This window comes from Drosophila montana, unplaced genomic scaffold, assembly GCF_035044405.1.
Source record: "Drosophila montana isolate Dmon_TW-CO22-7 unplaced genomic scaffold, ASM3504440v1 contig_779_1, whole genome shotgun sequence".
In the NCBI taxonomy this organism is placed as follows: Eukaryota; Metazoa; Arthropoda; class Insecta; order Diptera; family Drosophilidae; genus Drosophila; species Drosophila montana.
This window is the reverse complement of record NW_026999075.1, coordinates 1559959-1585016: the sequence shown is the minus strand read 5'-3', so window position 1 is coordinate 1585016 and position 25058 is coordinate 1559959. Positions and strand designations below refer to the sequence as shown.

Genomic DNA, 25058 nt, shown 5'->3' with positions numbered 1-25058 from the left:
CTTGAGCAGAGTGTGAATCCTGCATGTTCACGTGTTTCCCATTTTTTTGACTCCGTCTGCTAGTTTACTTACGATTTAAATTTTGCTTTACGAAATTTTGTTTTCCAAAATTTTGTAATTTTGCATATAATTTTTGGATTTTGAGTTCTTTTTTTTCCCATTTTTTCCTAAAGTCTAAACAATTTTTATTTTTAGTTTTTGTTTTTGTTTTTTTTTTTTTTTTTTTTTGTAAATTTGTTGTCCTGAACTTTACACCGAGAGAGAATTATCCAAACATGGCCGAGAGTTTTCAATTTTGTTCGTTTGTTTTTATATTATCATTTTTTGTTTTTTGTTGTCATCATTTTTTGGGGTTTTAACGCGTTATTCATTGTTGTTGTTGTTGTTGTTGTCGTTGAAAAGTACAATTTTTTTTGTTTAAGTTATAAGAGAAATAATCGTAAAACATAATTATTATCGTAAACTAACAATTTTTTTTGAATTAAAATGCTGCCTGTAAACTATTTTATTTATTTTTTTTTATCATTGTTTGCAAGTGTTGCCAACGCTTGCCAAATACGAGTGTTCTCTTGTCACCCATTTTTTTTTGTTTGCTAGACATTTTTATTTTGATATTCCAAAATGCTAAATGCTGAATTTTCGTGTGTCCAAAATTGTTTATTTTTGTATTACCTTGTTATATATACGTATATATGCATACATACATATATAGGTATGTATATATAGGAACATTACCGAAATATTTTTATATTTATAATTTTACACTTATACCTAAAACTTTATTGTTTAATTTTTTTTCTGGCTTGGAAAACCCGTGTTTGGCAGGCGGTCGAAACACTTGCAGCGCGTATTTTGTCATTTGTCATTTTAGAGTTTTTTTGCGTCTTCTGTTGTTCCGAAAGGTACGCCAAAGTCTATGCCGAGAGTTATGTTCCAGAGGAACATTTTTTTATTTTTAGTTTGCATTTCTGCATTACCGCCGAAATTCGTCTTGCTTTTTTTTTTTTTTTTGTCTTCTGTTACTGTCTAAGCCGAAATATTCTTGCTCGAAACTGTTTCCTAGAAGAGATTCATCTAATGCGATACCACTTGAGCATGTTGCCGAAAAGCTCCTTCCATCGAAATTGTGCGCTGTTATGCTGGAGAAAATTGAATCCCACAATTTAGATTCCGTTATATCGTGAATACTCATTGATTTTTCGAAGTATTTGTTTTTTGAATTATGCGTCAACAAGCATGCTATATGAAAGTAGTTGAAATTGCCGCGGAATTGAAATCCGGCACATATATACATATATAATAATTTCTACAATATTACGTGTATACCCGTTTAAAGTATGCTTTTAATTGAAATTTTTCAGTGTCGAGACATTGGTTTTGTTTGCTGGGCATGGGTTTTGTTGTATAGTGTAAGTTGCTGTTAAATCATAGGTTAGCTAATTGATAACTGATTGGCGTCTAAGTAGTTCTAGTTCTAGTTCTTAGCGGTTGTTATTGTTGTTAATTGAACGGCATATGGTTGTTGTTGTTGTTCTTCTTCTTCTTCTTCTTCTTCTTCTTGTTGCTGCTTTGCTGTTGTGTAGTTGTTGTTGTTGGCTGGCGAAAATTTCTATTATTTTTGTTTGTTTGTAGTTAGTTAATTAGTTAGTCGGTTTGGGAACTATGTAAGTTATGTCCTATATGCGAATTGCTTTGTGTCCATTTGCTTAGTTAATTGCAAAAAATAAATTAATTACGATTGCTAAACTATGAGTAGAAATTTATGTTTGATTTTGGTTTTGGTTTTGCTTTTGTTTTTGTTTCTTTATAATTATGTAATTTATTTAAGTACGCTTAGTTTTCATACCTATGCTGACATTGACTTTTGTTTTTTTTTTTCTTTGACTGCATTGTGTGTGTGTACGTGTGTGTGTGTGTGTGGCTATAGTGTTGCTGTATGTGCATAAAATTAAACCTAAAGGCGGCGCCTCTCCGATTTGACTGATTTGAGTTCTTTTCCATTTTTTCTTGATTATACGTGTAAGTAAAAAAGGATATAAATATCATACGTATTTTTGTATTGAGTTTTTGTTTTATGGATTGGAACATTTCTGTTTTTGACTGTTGCTGTTGTTGTTGTTGTTGCTGTTTTGCTATTTTTTCTGTTGTTGCGGTTTTTTGGGTCTGCTTGGTTTCTGGTTCCTGCTCAACATTTATTGCATACTGTGCTGCATATTTAATGATAGTTTTTTCGTTTTGTTTATTTGTTGTAATACATATTTAAAATAGCAACTACCTTTATTATTATTTTGTCTGTTTTTTTTTTTTCGATTTACTTCATCTTATATAGTTAATAAGTTATATATATTTATAGGGCATGTGGAATGATGCATATATGGGGGATACGTGTGTTTGTGTAAGGGGGTTGGGCATTTGGTTTGTAGACAGATTCTGGGCAAAAGGCGGTCTTAAAACACTCGCTTATATATGCTAGAAAAAATTGAGCGCAAATAAATTCTTTATCCGTTATTGTGTGTTGCATATCATTTGAATTGGTTGTTTCTGGTGTATTTCATTCAGTGTACATTTAGAGCATTAGTTAGCTATGCTGGAATACGGTTTATGACGTCTAGAGTATGCATTTTATGTACATATATATTTAAATATATGTATACACATTTGTATACATATTCATGTATATAGTTACTTATATCAATAATATTACCGGCACTATTGTTCAGAACTGAAAGACATTTTTTTTGAAAGCTCGCAAAATCATAGCAAAATGTACCTAAACTTGTTGTTGTTGTATGAACAAAATATATATATATATATATATGTATATAGGTATATATATCCATCTATACTTAGTTAAAAGATTATAACTCATATAACAGATTGGAAAATTGTTTTTTTAAAGTTACTATTTATGGTTTCTGTTTGTTTTTGATATTGGTTTTGTTTTTTTTTTAGTCAAGTTTTGAGGCTTGAATTGTTTTTGTTACTGCTTTGAGCTCTTAATTCATGACTCATCTTTCTTGCTCTTGCTGTTCTTCTACTTCACTCTTCACTCCTACTAAAACTAAATATAATCTTTGTATGAACCGTTAACTAAATAAACAGCATTTTGCAGCTGTTCTTGTTGTTGTTGTATTTAATGAACTTAAACATTTGTTAACTGAAAACTGGTTGAAAACTGTGGCAACGCTCTGTTGAGACCGCCGCCATTTTGGTTTTGTCTATTTCACTATTTGTAACTTAAACGGTAAATTGTTTCTGTGAAAGGCAACTGTTGCGCAAGTAGCTGCAGCCTGCTCCTCGACGGGGGGTTGGAGGGGGGACTGTCTGCTAGGCTGCGGCTCTCGCTCGGTTTCTTTGTCGTTTGCTATATTTAGAGATTGTTTTTTGTATATGCTATTGTAAAAAATATTATTATAAATATTTTTTTTTGTTTTTCGTTTTGTTTCACTTACGTTTTAATATTGACTTACATTTTGTTTACAAGGTTGCGCTTGTTGTTCTTTGTTCTTTAGTGGATGTTCTCGATTTTGATTTGTTTCGCTATTGCAATAAATACTAGAGATTTTTGGTTTTGGCTTTCTTATTACTTGTTTTTAGCGGTTTCTTGTAAACTTATATTATTATAAAATATCTGATCACATTTGTTTGCAGTCTCTGTATAAATATTGTTTGCTTTTAATTGTTTTTTTTTTTGTGTTTATCATTTATTTGTTTTCTTTTTGTATATTATTTTATTTTTTATACATATTTTACACACGCACAAGGGGGCGTGTCACCTACATACGTCTTGTGTCGGTTTCGCTTTTATGAAAAGTAAAAGCGAAAAAACAACAAAACTGAGATTCAACTAAAATTAGGAAACTGAAAATCAATAATCTATCATATACATATATATATCATTTGATAAAATTGCGTTTTTCGTTTGCTCCTACAGTTTTTACAAAAAATATTTGTAGAATTTTGACAAACGCCTGAGGCGATTTCTGACAAGCGGCGCTCTATTTTGGGTTTATCTATATGTTTTTGTTGTATCTATATTTCGTATAGATTCAAATTAGTTTGACGGCTGTTCGCGTAGCGGGGCAACAGAATATATTTTCAACATTATCGTCAATTATCTGTGCGATTCATGGTGCCAATATTTGTTTTTGATTTGGTTGTACTTCTGTTTTTACGGCTGGTTGGCGCCACTTTAATTCTCGGGGAATTACAAAGATGGCGCCCATTGGAAAAATAAGAATAATATTGCTGGGCTATTGTCTGTGGCTCGTTGAGGCGCACATTTTTGCTCGAATTGCTTGATCAATTTATCGCTTGTTTATTGTTGCTATTTTGTATTGCTGTCTGCGTGAGTGTGTGAGAGAGTAAACCAAAGGAGCTTGCAGTTATTTTCTGTTGCATACGCGCAGGCGCAGTCGCCGCAATCGTCCTTGTCAGAAATTGGATCAGTTTAACGCACGCAATGCTTGTGATTCATATCAATTGATTGATTGTGAGTTTTTCGTAAGAGAATTGTGAAACAAAAGGTTTTATTTGTTGTTTTGTTTTTATCACTTATTTTGTTGTCTATTCTTGCTGCTGCTGCGAATTTCGCTTAGGTTGGTGGCAAGAGGCATGCCACGCTATCATACAATGTCAGAGTTTTGTTGTTGCAAGCACACGGGCTGGGCGAATATTTCTTTATTTGTTTGTATTTTTTTTATTTGTAGCAGGCAGGCATTTTAGGGTCATATTCCAGTCTCTCCGTCTTCGAGTCTTCGACACATTTGGCTTTCTTCTGGATTCTATTGTTAATTTCGTATATGGCATGTGCTTGCATCGTCTCTCCTCAATTGTATTTCGTGGCAAATTGTTTCACTCTTTTCCGCTCATATCATGCCTAAAAGCAGCTGGCAGTTTTCTGCTCTGTTTTCTTGTTTTTCTTTTTTTCTTTTAAACTTAAAACATAAATGTTGCTGTAGTTAAATTGTGAACAAAAAATGTTTGAATTGTCAACTAAAAGTTTTGGCTTATTATGCTAATTGGCTATTGTTGTTGTTGTGGTTAATTCATAATCGATCTTTTGTTTTTGTTTTTGTTTTGTTTATTATTTTTTTATAAAAATATAAATAGTTTTATAAAAATTTATTGGTATGTATTTGTTGTTTGTTTGTTTGTTTTTTGTTTTGTTGTTGCATTGTACTATAAATTATCCCGGTACGCGCGGTTGGCACGTTTTGACTATTGCAAATGAAACTGTGGCATAAAATTCGTTTAGACATTTGGTTTAGTCATTGAAAATTCAACTATATAAACACTTATAATATTTATAGATTTTTTATATATGTTATTTGTTATACTGGGTAAATATCATGTTTTAAATTTGAACTAAGGATGGCTTAAAGACTGAACAGAAAAACATGTTACGTTATGGTTGGGTTCTTTGTTTTGGTTTTTGATATGTGTAGACAACCCAAAAAAAGTTGCTGTTGGAAGTGCTGTGTGTGCATGTTGTTGCTATTATTATAATTATTGTTAATATTATAATAATATTTGGTTGTTCTTGTTCGTTTGTATTGTCACATTGAACTGGGCTTGTTACATTGTTTTTTTGTTGTTGTTTTTGTTTTTGTTTTTTTTTTTATTTTGCTGTATATGCGTTTCAGTAAAAATAAATGAGAGATTAACTCAAAAATATCACATACGAGTTGTGTATGTTTCCCTGGCTATTGTTGGCTGTTAAAACTAAATTGTTCAATACTTAGTTATCAATTTGTTGTTAGTTATTTATTTGTTAATATTATTATGGTAAATGTTATGCAACTTTTTTTATATTTTGATTTTTTGCTTCACAAACATGTGCAGCATGTGTGTGTGTGTGTATGTGTATGTGTATGTGTATGTGCGTGAGTGTGTTTTGTGTGTATAATATATATATATCAATCGAATTTTGAATTTTAACTTTGTTGTTATTTTTACTCTTTTATATCATAAGCCAAAATCTTTTCATAAACTTGAGAACTAAGGATGCTTAAAATTGTTGCTTTATATTTGTTCGGTAATTGGAAAAATTTCATTTATTTGAACTTAATCCGTTTGTGTGCAGCACAGTGTGCGCCAAAAGTATTGCACTGGCTGTGCTGCTCTATTGCAGTTGTGAACTAAAAAATCGGCGCATCCATTACGATGCGCTCAAAAATTGGTATTCTCTGATACTCTTCGCCAGATAAGTGATAAAAATTTACATTGTTCTCAAAACTTTTTGTTGTTGTATTTCTTTTTTAATATATATAATTTTTCATTTTCGGTCAAAAGTGTTTAAAAATTTTGTGAATCGCGTTTGCTACTAAAAAAACGCAATAATTTTAAGTATTCGTTTTCGTTTTTTTGTTTTGGTTTTTGGTTTTTGGATTTTGATTTTATTTCGTTTTGGTTTTATTTCTTTTTTTTTTGTTGTTTCTTTTAACCTAAACTGCAAATTTGTGTGCTCATTTTCATTATATTTTTTTGTGATCAGATGTTTTCCAAAACAAGGATGTTTAACTAACTTACCTAAATAGAAGCAGATATCATTATTATGATTTGAAATTTCATTTTGCCTTTTTTGCCAAAATCATTGTGTTATTTGATATACATATATGTCCTGTATTAGATACATTTGTATCTGTAACTTGATGTATGTATCTGTTGGTTTGTTTTGGCACATGTTCTCGAAAGTAAAAAAAAATCTTCATTTGCGCGCACTTTCAATGCAGTAAAGCTCTGTGTATAAGGATTGCCTTTGCCCATGGCTGACTTTAGTTTTTGCGTTGGTTAGTTGGGTGCTTGGGGGCTGACATAGGGAGTAGGGTTTATTATGCTGTTTAGGTTTAGCTTTAGGTTTGTTTTGCTTATGCTTAAACTGTAGTAATATTTAATTACGTGTATGTAGTTGTATTTAAATGTGATTTTTATGTACAAATTTGACCAATTGTTCTCATTTAAATCTTTTCTTCATTCAGAGTATGCGGTATTCAGTATTTTGTTATTTTGTTATTTTGCTGTAATAATGCTTTAAATTCTAGTTAAAATTGCATATGGCTGCATCTGCATTTATATTTGTTATTTGGTTTACGTGTAGTATATATTTTGGTTTTTGCTTTTTAGATTACGTGTTGTTTTTGGTTTTTTATTATGCATTAAGTTTAATTTGCTGTGCTTATGCTCACATTCAGTTAATCAGTAAATGAAATTCTTTCGCTTTGGTTTCCGGTCTGTGAATGTGCTGCTTTGCAGCACTGTAGCGCTGCCGCATAGTGCGTTTACCAGCACTGCGCGTACAGCTTATTCTTATTATTTTTGTGGTTTTGTTTATTTGTTTACCTGGTTTACCTCTTTCTGGTTGGCTGTTTTGGTTGCCGCCGCATGGTTGCGATCACTGCATTTTGTAGTTTGTTGTCGGATGTTGCTGGTTTGGATGGCTGGCTGTCTGGTTTGCTTGCTTTGAAGTTTTAGTTGCTTATGCTATGTCCTGGCCTCTCCCTTTACTTAGGGTGTAAACTGTACTTTGGCTGTATTTGTACTATAATTTCGATGGGTTCACAAAAGCAGTTACATATTTTGTAGTATAAATGATTCAAACTGTTCTCTAGGCTATGGCGTTCGATTTAAATATTTTGGAATTTATCAACACCAAAATCTCGTTCATATGGACGCATGTGTGGGAAAACAAAACGCAATTTCAGCGCCTCAAAAGTTTATTGCCAAAGAGTTATGAATATAGTTTAATGACTGCCGCTGCTTTTGTGAATCCCGGTCTTGAGCTGCGATAATAATTTGTTTTATGAAATTGATTCGCTTACCGTTAGTTGTTGTGCATGTGATTTAGGTTTGAGTTTATAGTGTTGTAGTGTTGGTGAAGGCCAATCATTTCCGTTGATATCAAAATTGTTCTCTGATTAATGCCAAAAGTTGTAATATAGTTTTTGTAATTAAAATAAAGTAACATAAAAAATGTTGACAAAAAAGAAACAATGCCAAAGTTTGGAAGGAATTTTGTAAAGAAAAAGCAATCTTCGTTTTGTTTGTTTTTTTTTTTTTGTGTTTTTTTCTCAATGAATTTTGTTTATTAACCAATTATTAATATGCCTTTTTTGTTTTGTTTTTGTTCACTTATAGTATAATTATGTATGTAAGTATAAATGTATGAAATATGTACGTATGTATGTCAATTTATATAGTATATGTAGTTGTATGTATGTATTGTATTTGTTGTTCTTCTTATTGGTACGCAAGTATGTTAAATAGGCTGATTCAAATTTTTCAAACTTTTCAATTTCTTATTTTATCTCATATTAAATATCGTCAATAAAATGAGCTATGACAATCTGTTTTTGTGCTTTTTAATGGTGTGTTCTTAGAAAACCTACACAAGTAAATAAATTGACAAACTAAAAACAAAACAGAACTTTAATTTTTGCAAAAATTTGTTTTAATTTTGACGGATCATTGGCGAGTTTTTTGGCTTTTCCGTTTGTTTTGGTTTTCATTTCCATGTTAAAAATCGTGAATTTCGACTTGCTTAATTTATAAAATTTTGCCTAAAGTTTTTTTTGTTTAGCCGAAAGTTTTGTAGCTTTTGTTTATTGTTAATACGCCTTAAATTGCCTAAAGGTTTTCTTTTAAATATTCTTTTCAATTTCGTTTAGATTAATCTCTTTCAATTAACTATTTTTACAATCAATAATTTTGTATGGCGGCTCGTGTGGTCAGTGTGGGTGACCACCGCCCCCACGTAGCCACCATATTGGCATATACCAAAACAATAATGCTGTTTTATGTTTCATTCGTTTTTTGTTTTTTTTTTTTGCATTTTTCTTTTTTGTCTTATCACAAAATCAGTTACAATTGTATTTAAATAAATTTTTAGTCAACTTCAGGGCCAAAAGTATTTCTTTTAGTATCGTTTTCGCTTAATAAATTTTGTAAAGGCATTAACAATCAACGAGCTTTCAATTTTGAGTTTTTCAATTTCGATTTGTGTTTGTTGCAAGTGTGCGAAATGAAATGAGAACCTCGAGAAAACAATTGAAAAGAAATAAAAATCAAATTAGATATTTTCTTTTGCCAATATAAACAAGTTATGTTTGTACGCTTTGTTAATCTAATTATGAATTTTTCAATTTTCTTTTTATCCGTTTTTTTTTAAGAAATTTTAATTTTAATTTCGATATCAATTAATATATTCCCAAAAGTTTTATTAATTTTTTATTTTTTGCATTAGATTAGGAAACTCACCGTTTATACTTTGTTTAATTTTGTGATAATTACGCCGAATTGCATAAAATTTTGTTTAGTTTACCATTATTCAATGGGTTTAGGCCTAAAAGTTGTTAGTTCGATTCAATTTCGCTTTAGCTAAAATTCGACTATTGTAAAAATTTTGCTTAATCCATTGGGTTGCCAAAAGTTGTTGCATTATGTTGTTGAACATATCAGCTAAGTATGTTCTATATAAAGCGGTGTTCTTCCCGACTCTAATCCCTTATTTGCAGCCAATAAAATAGAGCTAGGGGGCGTTAGGGGTGGGGGAGTCGGCTGAAGCCGGCTTATGAGCTCCTCAAAGCACATGATGGGCCGAAATTTGTGTGTTTCGAATGGTTGCCGCAAAGTTGTTGAGGAATATTTCTTTTATATTTTTCAAGTTCAATATTTTCGCGATGTTTTTATGTGTTTGCATGCTTTGATGAATGTTATTTTGTTGTTGTTGTTGTTATTATTGGGGTGCTGCAATTGGTGTAGTGCAGCACCCGTTTGCCTGCCCCAAACGATCAGAGCAGGCAAACATATCCCTCTTAACCCGCCCACTTTCCATGCTTGGTGTGAAATGAAAGTGCATAATGAGGCACACAGCCGGCGGCTCATATATTCAAAACGATAAAACGTGGGATCGATAACATAAGTATAAGAAAACAAACTCAAATTTTTTGATTATAATGTGGTTTTCTTGTTTTGTGTATATATTTGGTTTTTGTATATATTTGTTGCAACTTAAGGCCAAGTAAATTAAACTAAACATAAACTTAAATCGAATGCTATTCAACTAAACGTATATGTACATAAATAACAGACTAGTGTGTGTGTTTGTGTTTGTGTGTTTGTTGGTTTTTAAAAAATTAATATGCGTGCACAATTGGGTGCATTCAAAAATTTTTATATAAAGATGGGACATGGTTTAAAATAAAAATCGCATTTGAATTCGCATTCGCATTAGCTGATTAACAATAAACTTTGGTCGTATTTTTTTTTGCATAACACTAAATAAATTTAACTACCCTAACGCCCGCTGCTAATACAAATTATTATTAATTTTTTTCTTTTAAAATACTACTCGCAAAATTTTTATGTTTTTCTTGATTAACTTTTTTTTTTGGTTTTTTTTTGCTTTTTTGATAGACATTGAATTGTGCTTAATGTTAAAAGGAAATAAGCAACCTGAACTTGGTTAATTTAGTTTATGTTCTTCGACAGAATTGCATAACACTTTTTTAAAGCTTGTGCAACACTGCCGCCTAAAAGACGTACAGAAAAGTTTGTCTGCAATTGGATCATTTACAGCTCCAGCTGCAAAGAACTTTTCAATCGGCTGAAAAAACACACTTTAAATTCCTACGAAAACTGTACCGAAGTGTAAAAGTGTGTGTGTATGTGTTTGTTTGTGATTAGATTGTGTCTTTGGAATGTGTGTCAACTTTCGGTAGATTAATAGATTGCTCAACTATGTATGTATTTGTAATATAAACGTATAGTAAAAATATTTTTTAAAAAATTTCAACTAGTAACCCCAACGGTCAGAGTACAGTTTACCCTCTGTATAGATACAATTGTAGTGTATGTGTTTGTGTGTGTGTGTGTGTGTGTGTATGTGTGAGTGTGAGAGTGCTGGTGTCTTTACCGGCTCAGGTTTTAAATTTGCACTATATTTCTTGTTCTTTTTCTTTTTCTTTTTCAACATTTGGTAGATGATCAAAAGCGCTGCATACTTTTAAGCGCTCACGTTTTAAGCTGAGGCATGTTCATATATATTGTGTGTGTGTAAGTGTGTTTTTATTTGATTTTGCTGTTGCATCAAACCTAATGCGACTTGCGCCTATTATTGTGTATTTTGTTGCTTTTGTTTAGCTCCAGGGAGCGAAGACGGCATTTTGCGAAATTTTTAAAAAAATATTTTACGGCTCTACAGAAATATTTTACGATTGCAATTTGATTTCTTTCTTGTGGTTGTGGTTATTCTATTCATTTTCGACGAGAGGCCACAAAATTAAAAGAAAAATATATACGAAGAATACCTAAGAAAAGTGTTGCCTCTTTAGTGTGAGTGTGTACATAATACATATGCTATGTATGCATTATATCCAGTTGTATTTCTTACGTAGATTTAACTTTTTAACTTTTGTTTTCGCTTCGCTTTCGGCATTGCTGTTGTTGCAGTTGTTGTTGTGGTAGTCGTAGCAGGGTTCGTAGGTTGATTCAGGGGTGGTGGCATCGTTGGCATAGCCAACTCCTCCACTTATTCCAGTTGCTCTAAAAAATTCGGCGACTTGAAGTATTCGGGCACGGGATCGTCCATGCGTGAGATTATTTTGTATATGGATTTCTTCCACGATTGCTCGGTGTCTTTGCCACCCTGTATTGCACGGAAAAATTCACGCAGTGTCTGTTCGACCACAAAGCGAAAATTTTGGGGTACCTGTGGGCGTGGGCGGAGTCGAAGGCGAAGACGATAACATTAGCAAAAAGGTCACGGCAGAGAAAGATCGTTGTGTTAATGTGTTGCGTGTTTGTGTGTATGTGTATGAGAGTGAGTGGGAGTATGAGTGTGTGAGTGTGCTATAGTCCATAGCAACACACACACTCTCACACTCGCACACAGCGCTCTGTTAATGTGTATGTTAATGTGAATGTTGTTAACAAAGCTGTAATTACTTTATTACCTTAAAGTTGCAATAACTTTGGTAATTACAAGAAAATATGAATATGCTCGAAAGAAATTGTAATTGAGAAGTGAATTCTTTTTTTAAGTTCTAAGTTTCTTGTTATTAAAGGTATTTACAGCTCTGCTTGTTAGTGTGTTTTTGTTGCATACCTCAATGTGATTATTGCGATTGTAGTGCAAATTGAGCACGCGATATAATTCACTATCTCCAGCAATCAACAGATCATCGGGTGTCTTGATGCCTTCAGTGACAGCTTGTCGTGCATATTTCTCCATTTGTATGTAGTAGAATTCTCTGCAGATGCGTAGATGAGGAATATGTTTGGATTTGGTCAGTATACTAGTTAGCTATGCTTTGATTTGTTTTTAATTTTTTTTTTTTTAAATTTTTTTAGTATTTTGGACAGCATTCAAATTTACGAAATCAAGGTAAAACATACATAAATCATAAAAGAGATAATTATAATAAACAAAAACTAAATAATAAAACACAAATAGTCAAGTAAATGAAATACATATAATTGGAATAAAACTGAACTCGAATTGAAAATTAAAAAGTAGTCTCATGCATACACCCCGAAAAAGGAAGTTTCCAACTCGCCCTCACAGGGCGCCTGTCTGTCTCTCTGTTGCCTCAAAGCCTAACTCAGACTGCCTTTGCTCTCGACTCTATGGGCTTAATGCATTATATTGGATCGACTTTGCAATATGACATTATTAATAAATTTGCTGCATACTCTTAGGCGCACCACGATTTTCTACCCTAAAAGCCTCGACTTTGTCTCTGTGTCTGTGTATATGTGTGGGTGTGATTTTTGAGCTTCTTTGTTGTAAAGAATTTTTAATAAATCTCAAATGTGCAACGACAGCGTTGAGGGGTGCTGCAGCAATACATATATATGTATATTTATATATGTATATGTATATCCTGGCGCCCCGATGTGGACAATAACAATTGCAAGTCAACGTGCAGCGTCTTCTGGCTGCGGTTTCGCTTCCCCCTTTGGGCCGCCTGTCGCCTGCCAATTGCCTAGTGGTTGGGGACTTAATTAGCAAGTGCAGCCGGTGGCTCAGTGGTGCCTCTCAGTGGTGCCTTCTCGTGTTGGCTGCTGTGTCGCCGCCTTGTTTAGTCAAGTGATTTGTGTCTGCCATGGAGCAGCAGGGCAGTGACGGGGCGTGGGCCTTGGGTGTGTGTATGTAAGTGATTGCTTGTCTTTTTCTAATGAACAGTCCACCCCCAACCCACTCACGTTGTCTGTAAGCTGCAATTGTTGCTGCCCGCCCACTTTGACAACGCTCCGATAATCGCGCTAATTTCAAGATTTCCCAGCAGCTGCATAATATTGCTCGTGTTGATTTTTTCCAAACAATAAGCGCGCTTTGCGCAAATAGAACTGATTCGCGGTGGCACGTAGCTAAATCTTTGCTAGAGTCTCATCGCGAATGGGAACGAGGCCTGTCAAGCTGCGAGGAGCTCCCCGGAGGCGGCTGCCACGCGCACTTGAACAGCAACTGCGGCGGGCCTTCCCTACAATGGGCAGTCCACATAATGAGCGGAGGAGGGGTGGGAGTGAGGCCCAGCCACAAGAAGCCAACAGTACAAATTGTGACAGATTGTTTGTGTGTGTGTGTGTGAGTGTTTGTGGGTGCCTTTGTTAAGGCTTGCAACAATATCTGGAAATGTGGCAGGGGCTTTGCGCTTTGTGGTCTATAGTTATTAGGCGTTTGGCAACAATGCAGTTGCCTACTTGTAGGCGTGTGTGAAAAGCACAATATTTTGTGTGTACGTGTGTGCGTGTGTGTGTGTGTGTGTGTGTGTTAATGCAATTAGCTTTGGGTTTTGCCTGTTGTTGCCGTTTCGCTTGAGGCAGGCTTTCAAATGCCGCATCAAGTGTTGCGGCTTGGTTGGGCTGGGCTGGGCTTGGTTGGGTTTGTGGGGGCGGGGGCCAGGAAAAGGAAGTTTAGCTAACTGCCTGCCATAAGTGTGCACCACTTAATTTAGATAATACGCTGCTAAACACACACACTCGCACGCTCGCACACACACAAACTGGCGTCAACGGATGTGCACTCGCTGCTCTAACTAATTAGTTTATATATTTTTCGTAGCCTATTTACAATTCATTATTTTGTATGCTGCATTTTTCGGGGCGTGGCATGGGCGTGGCCACGAGTGCGGCAGCTGCTGCTCCTTCTTCTGCCCATTTGCATGCATGCAAACGTGCACACACTACTGACTGTTTGAGTGTGGTTCCTGTTTGTGTGTGTGTGTGTGCGTGTATGTGTGTGTGTGTCAAGTCTGCTTCTTTGCTACTTCTTTGCTTTCTTCAGAAGTGCCATTCACTTATGTTATGAATAGAAAGTAAAGTACATTAATAAGCTCACACATACTCACCCACACATATGCAGACATCTCTACCTCATACATTAATGAAGTAATTGGCAACACTTTATATATATATATACATATAGATATGTAAGCATCGTTATATATATACTGAAATATGTGTGTGTTTGTGTGTGTGTGTTTTTTTTTATATACGTATCATGTGTGCTGTTGTTGTTGCTGTTCATTTCATGATATTTTCCATTTTTTTTATTAATTCAGCAAGATCTTTTCACGCGGCTGGCTGGCTGGCATGGGCGGGTACAGAGGGGCGGGTGGTGGGGAGTACTCTAAGGACACTTAACCTCAAAAATGCTCGATGAAAAACACAACAAAAAAAAACAAACAAAACAAAAAATAGGCAAAAGCAAACACAAAAAAACACAGCGCATAGGTAGAAAGTCATGTGTGTGTGGAGAGTGTGTGTGTGAGTTCCTTGCATATCCTTGAGCGCCTTTTACCAGCTAAGCGGGGCAGCAAGGGGACTGCCATTATGCGCATCTCGCCAGGCGCGACTCTCAAGTAGGTGCCCCAAACAAAACCAAAAGAAAGGAGCTGCACTTGCGCCTAACTGGCAGCCAGAGTCAAACAAACTAATTAGGCTGGTACCCACTGTGTGTGTGTATGTGCTGGCAGGACATGCATGGTACTTTGGCTGCTTTCTTTTCAGTATTTGCATTTGCCATAAGAGCTGAGGCAGATAATGCAATTATATAAGTGCCATACAAATACAAAAGGCACTTGGGCTAATTAGCCAACACAAAGGACAAAGAGTGGCAAGAAATGGCTACACTCAACTCCAGCACCAGCACCAGTCACAGTCCTAGCCCCAGCCCCAGCCCCAGCTCGAGGCCGCCTTTATTTTTAATAAGCAGCAGTTACTGCCACATTCTTTCACACTTCAAATATGCGGAAAAGCAGCATGGACCAGGACTCAATGTTGCAGGGGCAGAGGTAGATACTTTGCATTTTCTTAAGTGGCCACAACAAGCGGCATGCAACATGTTATTAGGCGTATAATGTGTGTGCGAGAGTGTGGGTAAAATTCATAATGTTCAACTTTGACGAGTACATTTGAGTAAGTGCTAGTTTCCTTTACTTGCATGTAGAAAAAAAAAGGAAATACAACTGAAAATGCAACAAAACTACATGAGATACAAATACAAAAAATGTTAAGTAATTGAAAAATAAGAAAAAGAAAAAACCGTTACGCGGCGACCTACCCCTCAGCATTAAGCACTGGGAACTTAAAAAGCAGAAAACAAAAATCAAATGCAATCAACAAAAATATTCCCACCCATTTTAACCTCAGCAGTCGAAAGTTGAAGTCGCAAACGAGAAAAAGAAATACGCCAAGAAATTCCCATGCAAAGTCTGGTTTCATTCATAGGACAACCCCTTGGAGCAGCAACCCCTAAGAAACTACCCAAAACAAAAAACCAAACAAAAGGTGCAATGCCGAGGGAAAAACCCCGTAAAGCCGGGCCCGTGCCGATATTTTGGTGCGCAGGTAAAGACTACGGCGAATTTCTTAAGACGTTGCGCATGTCTTGAGACAAATCAGGGCAGGGATGGACGGGCAGGGTTAGGGGGTAGTTGCTTAAGCACGAGCAGCCGAAGGGACAGCTGCTAAGTCAGTGAGCGATGTGCGTATGTGTGTGTGTGTCGGTGTGATTGTGTGTTTTGTGTTAGGGGCTGAAATCAAAATCCAGGTGAACTATTGTCCTGTCGCGTGGATAGTTGCAGATGTGCCTCGCATTTGGCGCGAAAATCGAAGCGCAGCTCTTAACTGCAGAATACTGCAGGACCCTCAGTTGTGCCGCACCGAGCACTGAAGCCGTTGCCAGCTGTCGTTTCAGTTTTCTGACTTCTAATAAATATATATCTATTTATTTATTATTTCTCCTTTTTTTTTTTTGGCAACTTCTTGCGCTCCCAGGCAACAACTGACAAGCAAATATTGCAAATGCAAATGGGAAATACATTTTTGTGAATACCCTTGTGGATGGTATAATGTATTGATATTTTTGATCAGTATTAACAGCCGAGTTGATTTTTGTTTCTATGCAAACTAGTCTCTCGGCTCTAAAGCTTTCGTCATGAATATGATCAGATCACTATGTAATATGGCTTCCATAGGAATTATCTAAAGCAAATTTAGCTCTGTTTCTTGATTCAACTTGGAATTAATGACGCCCTTACTCAGACTACTCTATCATACAGATCTAACAGACTATGTATTGAGTGTAAATATTTTCGGTTCGTAGGATATTCTGACCAAGGCTTCACTGTGCTCCTTACATACAAGGGTATTAACTTTTTGCTTGCCGAAAATAGCCGTTCTTTCTCGTAGTTGTTTTTTGGGGCGGGCTTCAACGGGGCTGGGAGCGCATTGCATGTGCTGGGGCGTCAGTTGGTGCGATTTCTTGAGTGCAAGTCAAGGATTCGACAGTTGGCAATCGGATTGAATTGGAATTTCTGTTGAAAGTGCCTGACAGATATAGATACTATAGTATATATACACACGATACTAAACGAAAACGTAAATGAAATCATAAAAATGAATGCTGCTTGAAAAAAGTTACACATAATTTGAGAGTGAGAGAGACAGATATCACAGTTACTTATAGAGGTATTATAAATATATAGAGATTAGTGTAGGTGGGCGTGTGTGGAGGCGTGTGCAACTTACCGAAAATTCGAGAACCATTTCACCAATTGTGCTGTATTATTTTTGTTGAACTTTATATCCGGAAAGTACATCTTGAGCACCGCTGAGCTCGGGTACCGCACCCAGAAGAACATCAGCTTGGCCTTGCGCAGGTGCATCGGTGTCAATGTAGAAGAGTGCAGAGGAGTCAAGGATTCGCAATGATTGCTAAATGTATATATATCGTATATAATATGGTATATGGTTATTATAGTCAATGCAGTTTCCACCCAAGGAAGTTTCCACGTTCGTGCCAAGTGTGTGGGTGGGGGGCAGAGCCAAAGAGTTGACGAAGGGGCATGTCTAACTTTGCTGTTGCACTTTCGAGTGTTGCAAAGGCAGCAATAAATGCCAATAATGAACATCTAAGGGCGTCGTGTAGTCTAATGCGGGAGGGGAGCAGGAAGGGGGGTCGGGTGCTGTGGAATGGGGCGCTGAGCTTGCCACTTGGCGTTGGCTGATTGAAAACACAAAACTGCGAGAACAGAGAAAAATGACAAGCAGCCAGTTGCAACGAAATTTGATTGCCCTACAAATTGCTTAAGACCGAAGCTAACTATTCGAAAAGCTAAAAATTGGAGAACTCCAAAACAGAAGCTATGCTAATATATATAGATAATAAGATTCCTTATAATAAAGAGGAAATTAGAGAAAATCTAGTGTAAAATACAGGACGTACTATTGAAAATATAGTATTATTAAAAAATTAAATACATTTTTAATAATAAAACTGTTTAATGGAAATCTAGAAAAGTTTAAAGGAAACGCCCTGCCCCTCTCTGTGAAGAGTAAATCGAATTCTGTTGTAGTGAATCATTTAATATATTTGTTGTCTTCTGTTTTCAAGGAGATTCGATCCGTAAACTTCGTGCACAGACGCTTGAATTTATAACATAATTGTCATACCTCACACAGTAAAGAGCATATTGAGAATGAATTCAGGCTGTTGTTAGTGCGCTGCTTAGTGGGGTCTCCGTAGGGGTGGGTTGCGGGGGAGGCAACACTTGGAGCACATTGCAATTGGCTGTGCCGATTGGGCATTGATTTTTTTTGCTAGTTGCTGTTGCTGCGATTGCAAATGCAACTCAAGCCAAGAGGCGGTCGAGACCGAGACGATGTTGACTTGAGGGTTCCTCGCTGAGGTTTGAATGTGGGGTTGGGTGGTCGTTGGATTGGTTAGCTGTTTGTTGCTGTGTCGTTTGGGGCGTTGCAATAAATAAGGTTTTGATTACATTTTATAAAAGAATTTAGTTTAAATGGGAAATAAATAAACTGAAGAAGACACTTGATTGGTTTCGTTTTGTAAGCAAGGCCCCTTTGATTGCGTTCAGGTAAATGTACTTAAGTCCGTTTCCCCATTGCAAGCCAATTGCTCTGCACCACTTGGCACTGTGTGGACTAGATGGGTTAAACTCACTTGACCATTGGCACTGAGTGCCCTCCGGATAGCTGCGATTGTTGTTGTTTTAAAAAGGATATAGTAGGCTGCATGCCATCGAATGTCATGTCGGCCGAGTTACACTCGGACTGCCGATCCTGGGCATCCATGACGGCTCGCAGGCAGGTCTTGTAGTCCGGTGAGCCGCCATGGTGGGCAGCTGCCAAAAGAGCGGGATGGAGCATCGTTGGCGGATGTGGCAGTGGCGGTGAGTCGCGCGAATCCATCAATGCGCCCAGGCTGCCTGGCGGACTCGATGAAAGCTGCATCTGATGGTGGTGCTGGTGGTGCAACTGTGCAGCTGTGGGCTGACCGCCATGCGGACCGTGTGGACCCGGCGCCGCATGCGGATTGAAGAATGGACTGTACGGCGAAAAGACTTTAGATTCGTGCAGCGATGGATTTGGTATAGCCACCGAGGTGGGCAAAGACACTGGCATCATGGGTGGTGGTGGTGGTGGTGGTGGATGATATGTGCCTGCGGCTTGGCCGCGACCCGTTGGGCTCTGTGCGGGCGTTGAATTGTTGTTGTTGCTGCTGCCACTGCTGCTCTGCTGCTGTTGCTGTTGCTGCTGCTGTTGCTGCTGTTGTTGTTGCTGTGCGGCAGCAACTGCTGCGGCAGCTGCCTGTCCACTAGGCGGCACAACGCCATCCTGAGCCAATATACGGCTGACGGTACGCGGCGTGATGCGTGTATCGGTGACCTTATGTCGTTTCTTCTTGGGTGTCACCACCAGGCTCAAGGCCTCATTTTGCTCCAGCTGTTGTTGGGTCTGTTGGGCGCTCTGATGCTGCTGTTGCACGGCCTGTTGCTGTTGCTGCTGTGCGGCCTGTTGCTGCTGCTGCTGTGCGGCCTGTTGCTGTTGATCGGGCGGCAGACAGAAGGGACTTGCCATCGAATTGTAGAGCGCAGCCGCAGCTACCGGATTCATACCCTGGGGCGTTTTGGGCGCCTGAAACATGGCCGCCGCTGTGGGCGAGGGACGTATGTGAGGTGGTGGTATATTAAGTGAACTTAAGCTATTGTTAGTTGCATTCGTTTGGTTAACAGTATTGACCGCATTGCCGCCAGCAACAGCCGCCTCGCTAGCCTGTTGCTGCTGTTGCTGTTGCTGCTGCTGCTGCATGGCAGCTGCGGCGGCAGCATGATGCATTTGCAGGCCCATGGCGGCGGCAGCAGCGGCCGCGGGTGAGGCAAACGACAATTGATTGCCATTGAGACGGGGAGCAGCAATCAGCTGCTGACAATTTGGCAATTGCTGCTGTGCAGCTGCCATGGCAGACATTACTTGCGATTGATTTAGGGCATGTTGCGGCTGTGGCGGCTGTTGTTGCTGCTGTTGCTGCTGCTGCTGCTGTTGGTGCTGCTGAGCGGTCTGTTGTTGCTGCTGCTGCTGTGCAAGTTGCTGCTGTTGTTGCTGCTGCTGCTGCTGCTGGTGCTGCTGCTGATTTGCATTGACAGCACTGCTGCTGTTGCCCTGACCCTGACTCGCCTGCTGACTATTAGCTAATAGTATTGAACCATTATTACCTGATTGTGTTGCTGGCGTCGGACCGTTCTGGGCGCCCGGATTGCCGCTGTGTCCGCGATCGGCGACGACTTTGGTGCGCGGCGATTTGCGATCGAGTATCTGGGATGCCAGCATCAGATCCTTGTTGAGCTGCTCGGCGGCCGCCGTTACCGAATCCGCCTGTTTGCTGAACAGGCGACGCTGATGCACGAAACGTGTGACAATTGTGTCCACCAGAGCGGACAGCGATGTGGTTATTTCTGATTTGAGCACATCGGCCAGGCCCTCCAAATCGGTGCCGGACATGCGCATCATGGAGCTGTTATTATTGCTGTTGTTGTTGTTGTTGTTGCTGCTGTTGTTGCTGCTGCTGTTGTGCTGGCGCAGCATTTGAAACTTCTCGGATAGCTCGGACTTGAGTACACTATGTGCGGCAGCAGCAGCAGCAGCTGCAGCGCCGCCCATGCGTGTGGGCAGGCGGGCGGGCGGATGCAGCTGAACGCGTGGCACAGCAGCGGCAACATGATGCTCCAGCTGCTGCTGCTGTTGCTGCAACTGTTGCAAATGTTGCTGCTGGCGATGCAGCTGCTGCTGTTGCTCTTCCTTGCGTCGCTGCTGCTCCTGCTCCTGCTCGTAACGACGCTGCTGTTCCTGTTGCTGTTGCTGTTGTTGCTGCTGTTGCTGCTGTTGCTGTTGTTGCTGCTGCTGCTGTTGCTCGGCAGCTTCTTTTGCCATGCGCGCCTCCTGCTCGAAGAAGAATTGCTGGTACATGGCAGCCGCATGCGACATGTCGCCCATGTGCTGCAGCAGTGGCGGAAAGCCCTGGGGCAGTGCTGGATGCGCCACGCCCACCAGCGGATTATGCTGATGCTGCAGCTTGCTGGACATCATTTTGGACATCATCTGTGTGAGCATATTGGGCGTGGTGGCAGCAACATTGTCGCTGCTGCTCTTGTTGCTGCTGCTGCTCTGTGGCTTCAACGTGGGCGAACTGGAGCCGGCACGTTCCGCTGACTCCTTGGGCGTGGATTCGGTGAGCGTGGGCGAGTGGGAGAGCTCGATGTCATCGTTTTGTTGCTGCAACGGCTCTGGCTCCTGCTCCTGTTCTTGTTCCTGCTCCATGCTGTCCATGTCCTGTTCGTGGTCGTTGTCCAGCTCCTGGCACTCGGACTCCTGCTCCATGCGCGTGCACAGCTGTACATATTTCTGCTGCATCTCGGCCAGCTGCTCCTGCATGGAGCGCAGCTGCGACTTCAGCGCATTCTTCTCCACGCGCTTCTGCTGTATCTGGGGCGATTCCAGCTCATTGGACTCGCTGTCCTCCTGGTCGAGCATCATGCTCTGCAGATTCAGGCCAAAATTGAGACCCGCCGCCGCGGCCACATATCGCTCCATGGCGTGCTGTTGGGGCTGATACAGCTTGCGCTTCTTGCAGCCATTCACCTGCAATTGGCCAGCCTGGGCCGTTGCGGAGGGACTGCAGCGCATGCTGGACACAATGTGTTCGACGCGGGCACGCTTCAGCTCCATGCCGGGTTTCTTGAGGCAGTTGGAGCTGCTGGTGTTGGACTCACGTTTTGTCTCAATGCAATCATCGTCGTCATCATCGTCGTCCTCGTCATCCTCGATAATGTCATCGTTGTCCAGCACCTCGTCCTTGCTGTTGTCCAGCAGCAACATGTCCGAGTGACTGGGCGATGCCAGCGATTCCAGATCAGAGTTGCGCGAATGCCCATGGCCAGCCAGGCCCAACAGCTCCACATCGTCCAGCATATCATCCACGGCTTCCTTTTTCGTCGGCAGCGCCTCATTCTGGAGCTGTGGCTCAACTGTTGTCGCGGGCGTGGCACGCTCCTCTCGCGGCATGCTGTCCAGTGAATCGGAGGATTTGCGTCTCAGGCTGCCATTGCTTGCGATGCTGTTGCTGCTGCTGTTGTGGCTGTGGCTGTGGCTGCTGCTGCTGTTGCTGCTGTGGCTGTGGCTGCTGCCGCCGTGTGGGGAATGGGGCGCCTGTGTTGCTGTTGCCATCAGTTCAGGCTCACTTTTGATTTTAATCTCTGGCATTTCGCTGTCTTCAATCAAATTGATGCTCTCAGAGACGACGTTGTTGTTGTTGTTGGTGGTAGTGTTGTTATTGAGCTTGGAGTGCAGCTCCTGTTGGTGTTTCTCATGATGTTGCTGCTGCTGCTGCTGTTGTTGCTGCTGCTGTTGCTGCATGGCCGTGCGCAGCTCCTGATCGAGCTGCATCAGCTCCTTCTTGCCTTGCAGTATATTGCGCAGCATGTGATGTGCCACCAAATCGTGCTGCAGTTGGTGCTGCTCGTTGGTGTTGCTGGCGCCACCATTCAACGAACTTACCGAAGCCGCGCGTGGGGGCGAGCCACCGGCAACATCTGCTGCTGTTGTTGTTGCTGCTACTGCAAGATTACCATCCAGCGAGCGATCGCTGCAGTTGGACACACGCCGACTGCTGCCACCTTTGGGAGTGGACGAGTGCGCCGATCCTGGCGATATAGAAGCATTGTTGTTGTTGTTGTTATTGTTGTTATTGCCGTTGCTGAGTGGCGTATTGTTGTTGTTGTTATTATTATTATTGAGCAATTTGCTGGTACTTAAACTGCTGACCAGCCCAGCAGCGCTCAGCAGATCGGCACTGGTGGCCGTCTCCATGGCCGCTGCCAACATGGCATTGTCGAGACTCTGTGGCAGCCCACTGGTGGCATCCTGCGCCTGCTTCATTTGCCGCCCGAACAGCTCGTTTAACATTTTCGCCGAGGAGCCGCCAAATAGATTGCCAAAGGCTGCGCTGAGCAGCGATGATGCCGAATTAACGGAGCCCGGCGAACTGGAGCCGGATAAAGCAGTTGCTGTTGTTGCTGCTGCTGTTGTGGCAATTGTTGCTGCCGTTGGGCTTTGGTTTGAGCTGCTCGTGATGTTGCTGTTATTGTTATTGCTGTTGTTATTGTTGGTTATGTTGATGTTGTTAGTGTAGAGTGCACCACCAGCGGCACCCGCAGCAGCCGCAGCAGCGCTACTCATGAAGGCAGCGGTTGCCGTTGCGCCGCCGTTGCTGCAGCTGTTATTGTTAACACTATTACAAACACTGTTACTATTCAAATTACTGTTACTATTACTAATATTGTTACTGTCTTTGCTCAAGGATCGCGTGCGCGTGCGACGATTTCTCACTAAGTTCGAGTTCGAGTTAATGTTGCTACTGTTACAATTGCTGGCAACTTTGGTTGATGTTGTCGCTGTAGTCAACAGTTTTTTAGCCGCGCACGTTGTTGTCTTGCCGACGGCCGTAGACTGACTGATTTGTCGTTTGAGTGCGTTACGGCGACTACTACGACTGCGACTGCGACTGCGGCGGTTACTGTTGGTTGGTGCTGCCGCTGCTATCGCGGTCGCCTTGCTGTTGTTGCCTTCGATTACGACGACGTCGTCCGAGTCGGAGTCGCCTTCGTCGTTACCGTCGTCGTCCGAGTCGCTGGCTTTGCCTTTGCAATGCTTCTCCGCTTCGCTAACGTTTTCGCCACAGTTCGCCGCGTCGTCGTTACCGTTTGTCTGTGTTGGTGTTGTGCGACCGTTGCCGCTGCCGTTGCCGCTGCCGTTGCCGTTGCTTGCCTGCAGTGGCTGCGGCGTTGGTGGTGGTGGCAGCGCAATTGCTACGCTCTTTGCCTGTTGTGGGGGTTGCAGCTTACACTCAGCCTCTGTCTCCAATGTGGTTGCCGTTGCCTTTAGCAGAACATCGTTCTCATCGCTGTACAAACCAAAACAGTCCGCGTCGTACTCCTCTGATGACATCATAAGATGATGCCAAACAGCAGCAGCAGCGCGCGCTCGCCTCTCCACGTTGGCTCTCCGTTGCCTTTGCAGCGTTGCTCTCTTGCACTTTCGATTGCGCTCTCACAGCGTCAGGCACACACATGCAGCAGGCCACTTCTCCTGTTAGCTAATGCGAGAGCGTTTACTTCGCCTTGGCTTCGATTGGTTGTTGGCGATGTTGTCGGCGTGTCGTGGCCGGCTTTCTCCTGCTCTTCTCCTTAACTTAGTGTAGTAATTCGCCGCAGTAGCGCTCAATCGGCGTATGCGTAATTTCAAGTTTAAGTCCACTCGGTTGTCCGATCTGTAACCCGTTTCTTTATCGTTTAGCTGGTTGTTTGTAAGTCCGAGATGTCGTTGGCTGTGTGTGTTTGTGTGTGCGTGTACGTGTGTGCGTATTTGCTATGCTTCAAAACTTAGTAGCTAGCCCGAACTACTAATTCTTCTGGTTACTTATCCTTGTAACGGGCTCGCTCTCTCTCTTTCTCTCCCTCGCTTTCGCTGTCTCCGTTTAGTTGCGCCAAACGTTGAAATTTTGCTTTCGCTCAACTTGTTTGTCGAAATGTTACAATTCAAAATTGCTCGCGATGTTGTTGACAGTTTGTTGCAGTTGCAGTTGCTGTTGTTGCTGTTGCTGTTGATTTTGCGTCTACGTTTTCTACGTTTTTTTCTGCGTTTTCTAATTGTGAATTTTGTTTTGAATTTTCTTTCCACCACCACACACATGCGAATGTCCTTTGCATTTAATGTTATTTAAATTTGTGTTGATTTTATTTTCTCTTCTTGTTTAGGTCTTCGTTTAATTTTTTATTTATTTTGTTTTTCTTTATTTGGTTCGTCGTTAGGTTTCGCTTTGATATATAATTCTCTAAAAGTGTTTTTCGGCTTCTTTTGTCGAGAACTTGCGTTGAAATTTGTTCGTTTTCGTAATTTTTGTTTTTGTTTTTGCTTTAGCTTTCTTTATGTTGTTATCTTGAATAATCCTTGCTTGCGCTCAAAAAGTGTTTCTGTGAATATAGAAGATGAAGTCACAAAACTTTGCTAAATAAAAATACCGAATTTTTTTACATAAACAAGCAATTTAATTGCGAAAAGCAGCAGGAGTTGGTTGCTCTGTCGAGAGGGAGGTGGTAGGGGGCTGCCAGAATGCTGGGCTGCGGACTGGGTGGGTGTTTAAATGGAAAGTAAAAGTGGCGCGCCAGAAGCTTTTGGTTTGGGTGGCCACTTGATTGGTT

At 40.4% G+C, this 25058-nt stretch overlaps 1 protein-coding gene and 1 long non-coding RNA gene across 10 annotated transcripts in view; one reads left to right on the top strand and one right to left on the bottom strand.

Annotated features, from left to right (window-relative positions):
- Positions 1–1338: 1338 nt before the first annotated feature.
- Positions 1339–25058, bottom strand: part of pros (prospero) — a 72718-nt gene continuing 48998 nt past the window's right edge. The window contains exons 4-8 of one of the 9 annotated variants that reach the window (XR_010438203.1): positions 18467–24830; positions 17032–17217; positions 12104–12248; positions 7342–11707; positions 1339–6811 (exon numbers count right to left, since the gene is read on the bottom strand). Coding sequence is in view for 4 of the 9 variants with exons in the window: in XM_064698692.1 (XP_064554762.1) it covers positions 11528–11707; positions 12104–12248; positions 17032–17217; positions 18467–23808 (5853 nt within the window). In the remaining 5 variants the exon portion in view is untranslated. Of the gene's footprint in view, positions 11708–12103; positions 12249–17031; positions 17218–18466; positions 24831–25058 lie in introns of all 9 variants that reach the window. The other 8 variants (XR_010438204.1, XR_010438205.1, XR_010438206.1 and 5 more) reach the window with 8 other exon arrangements.
- On the top strand, positions 10936–12445 carry LOC135439861 (uncharacterized). The gene is made up of 3 exons (XR_010438208.1): positions 10936–11052; positions 12176–12284; positions 12349–12445. It is a non-coding gene; the product is annotated as an uncharacterized LOC135439861 (long non-coding RNA).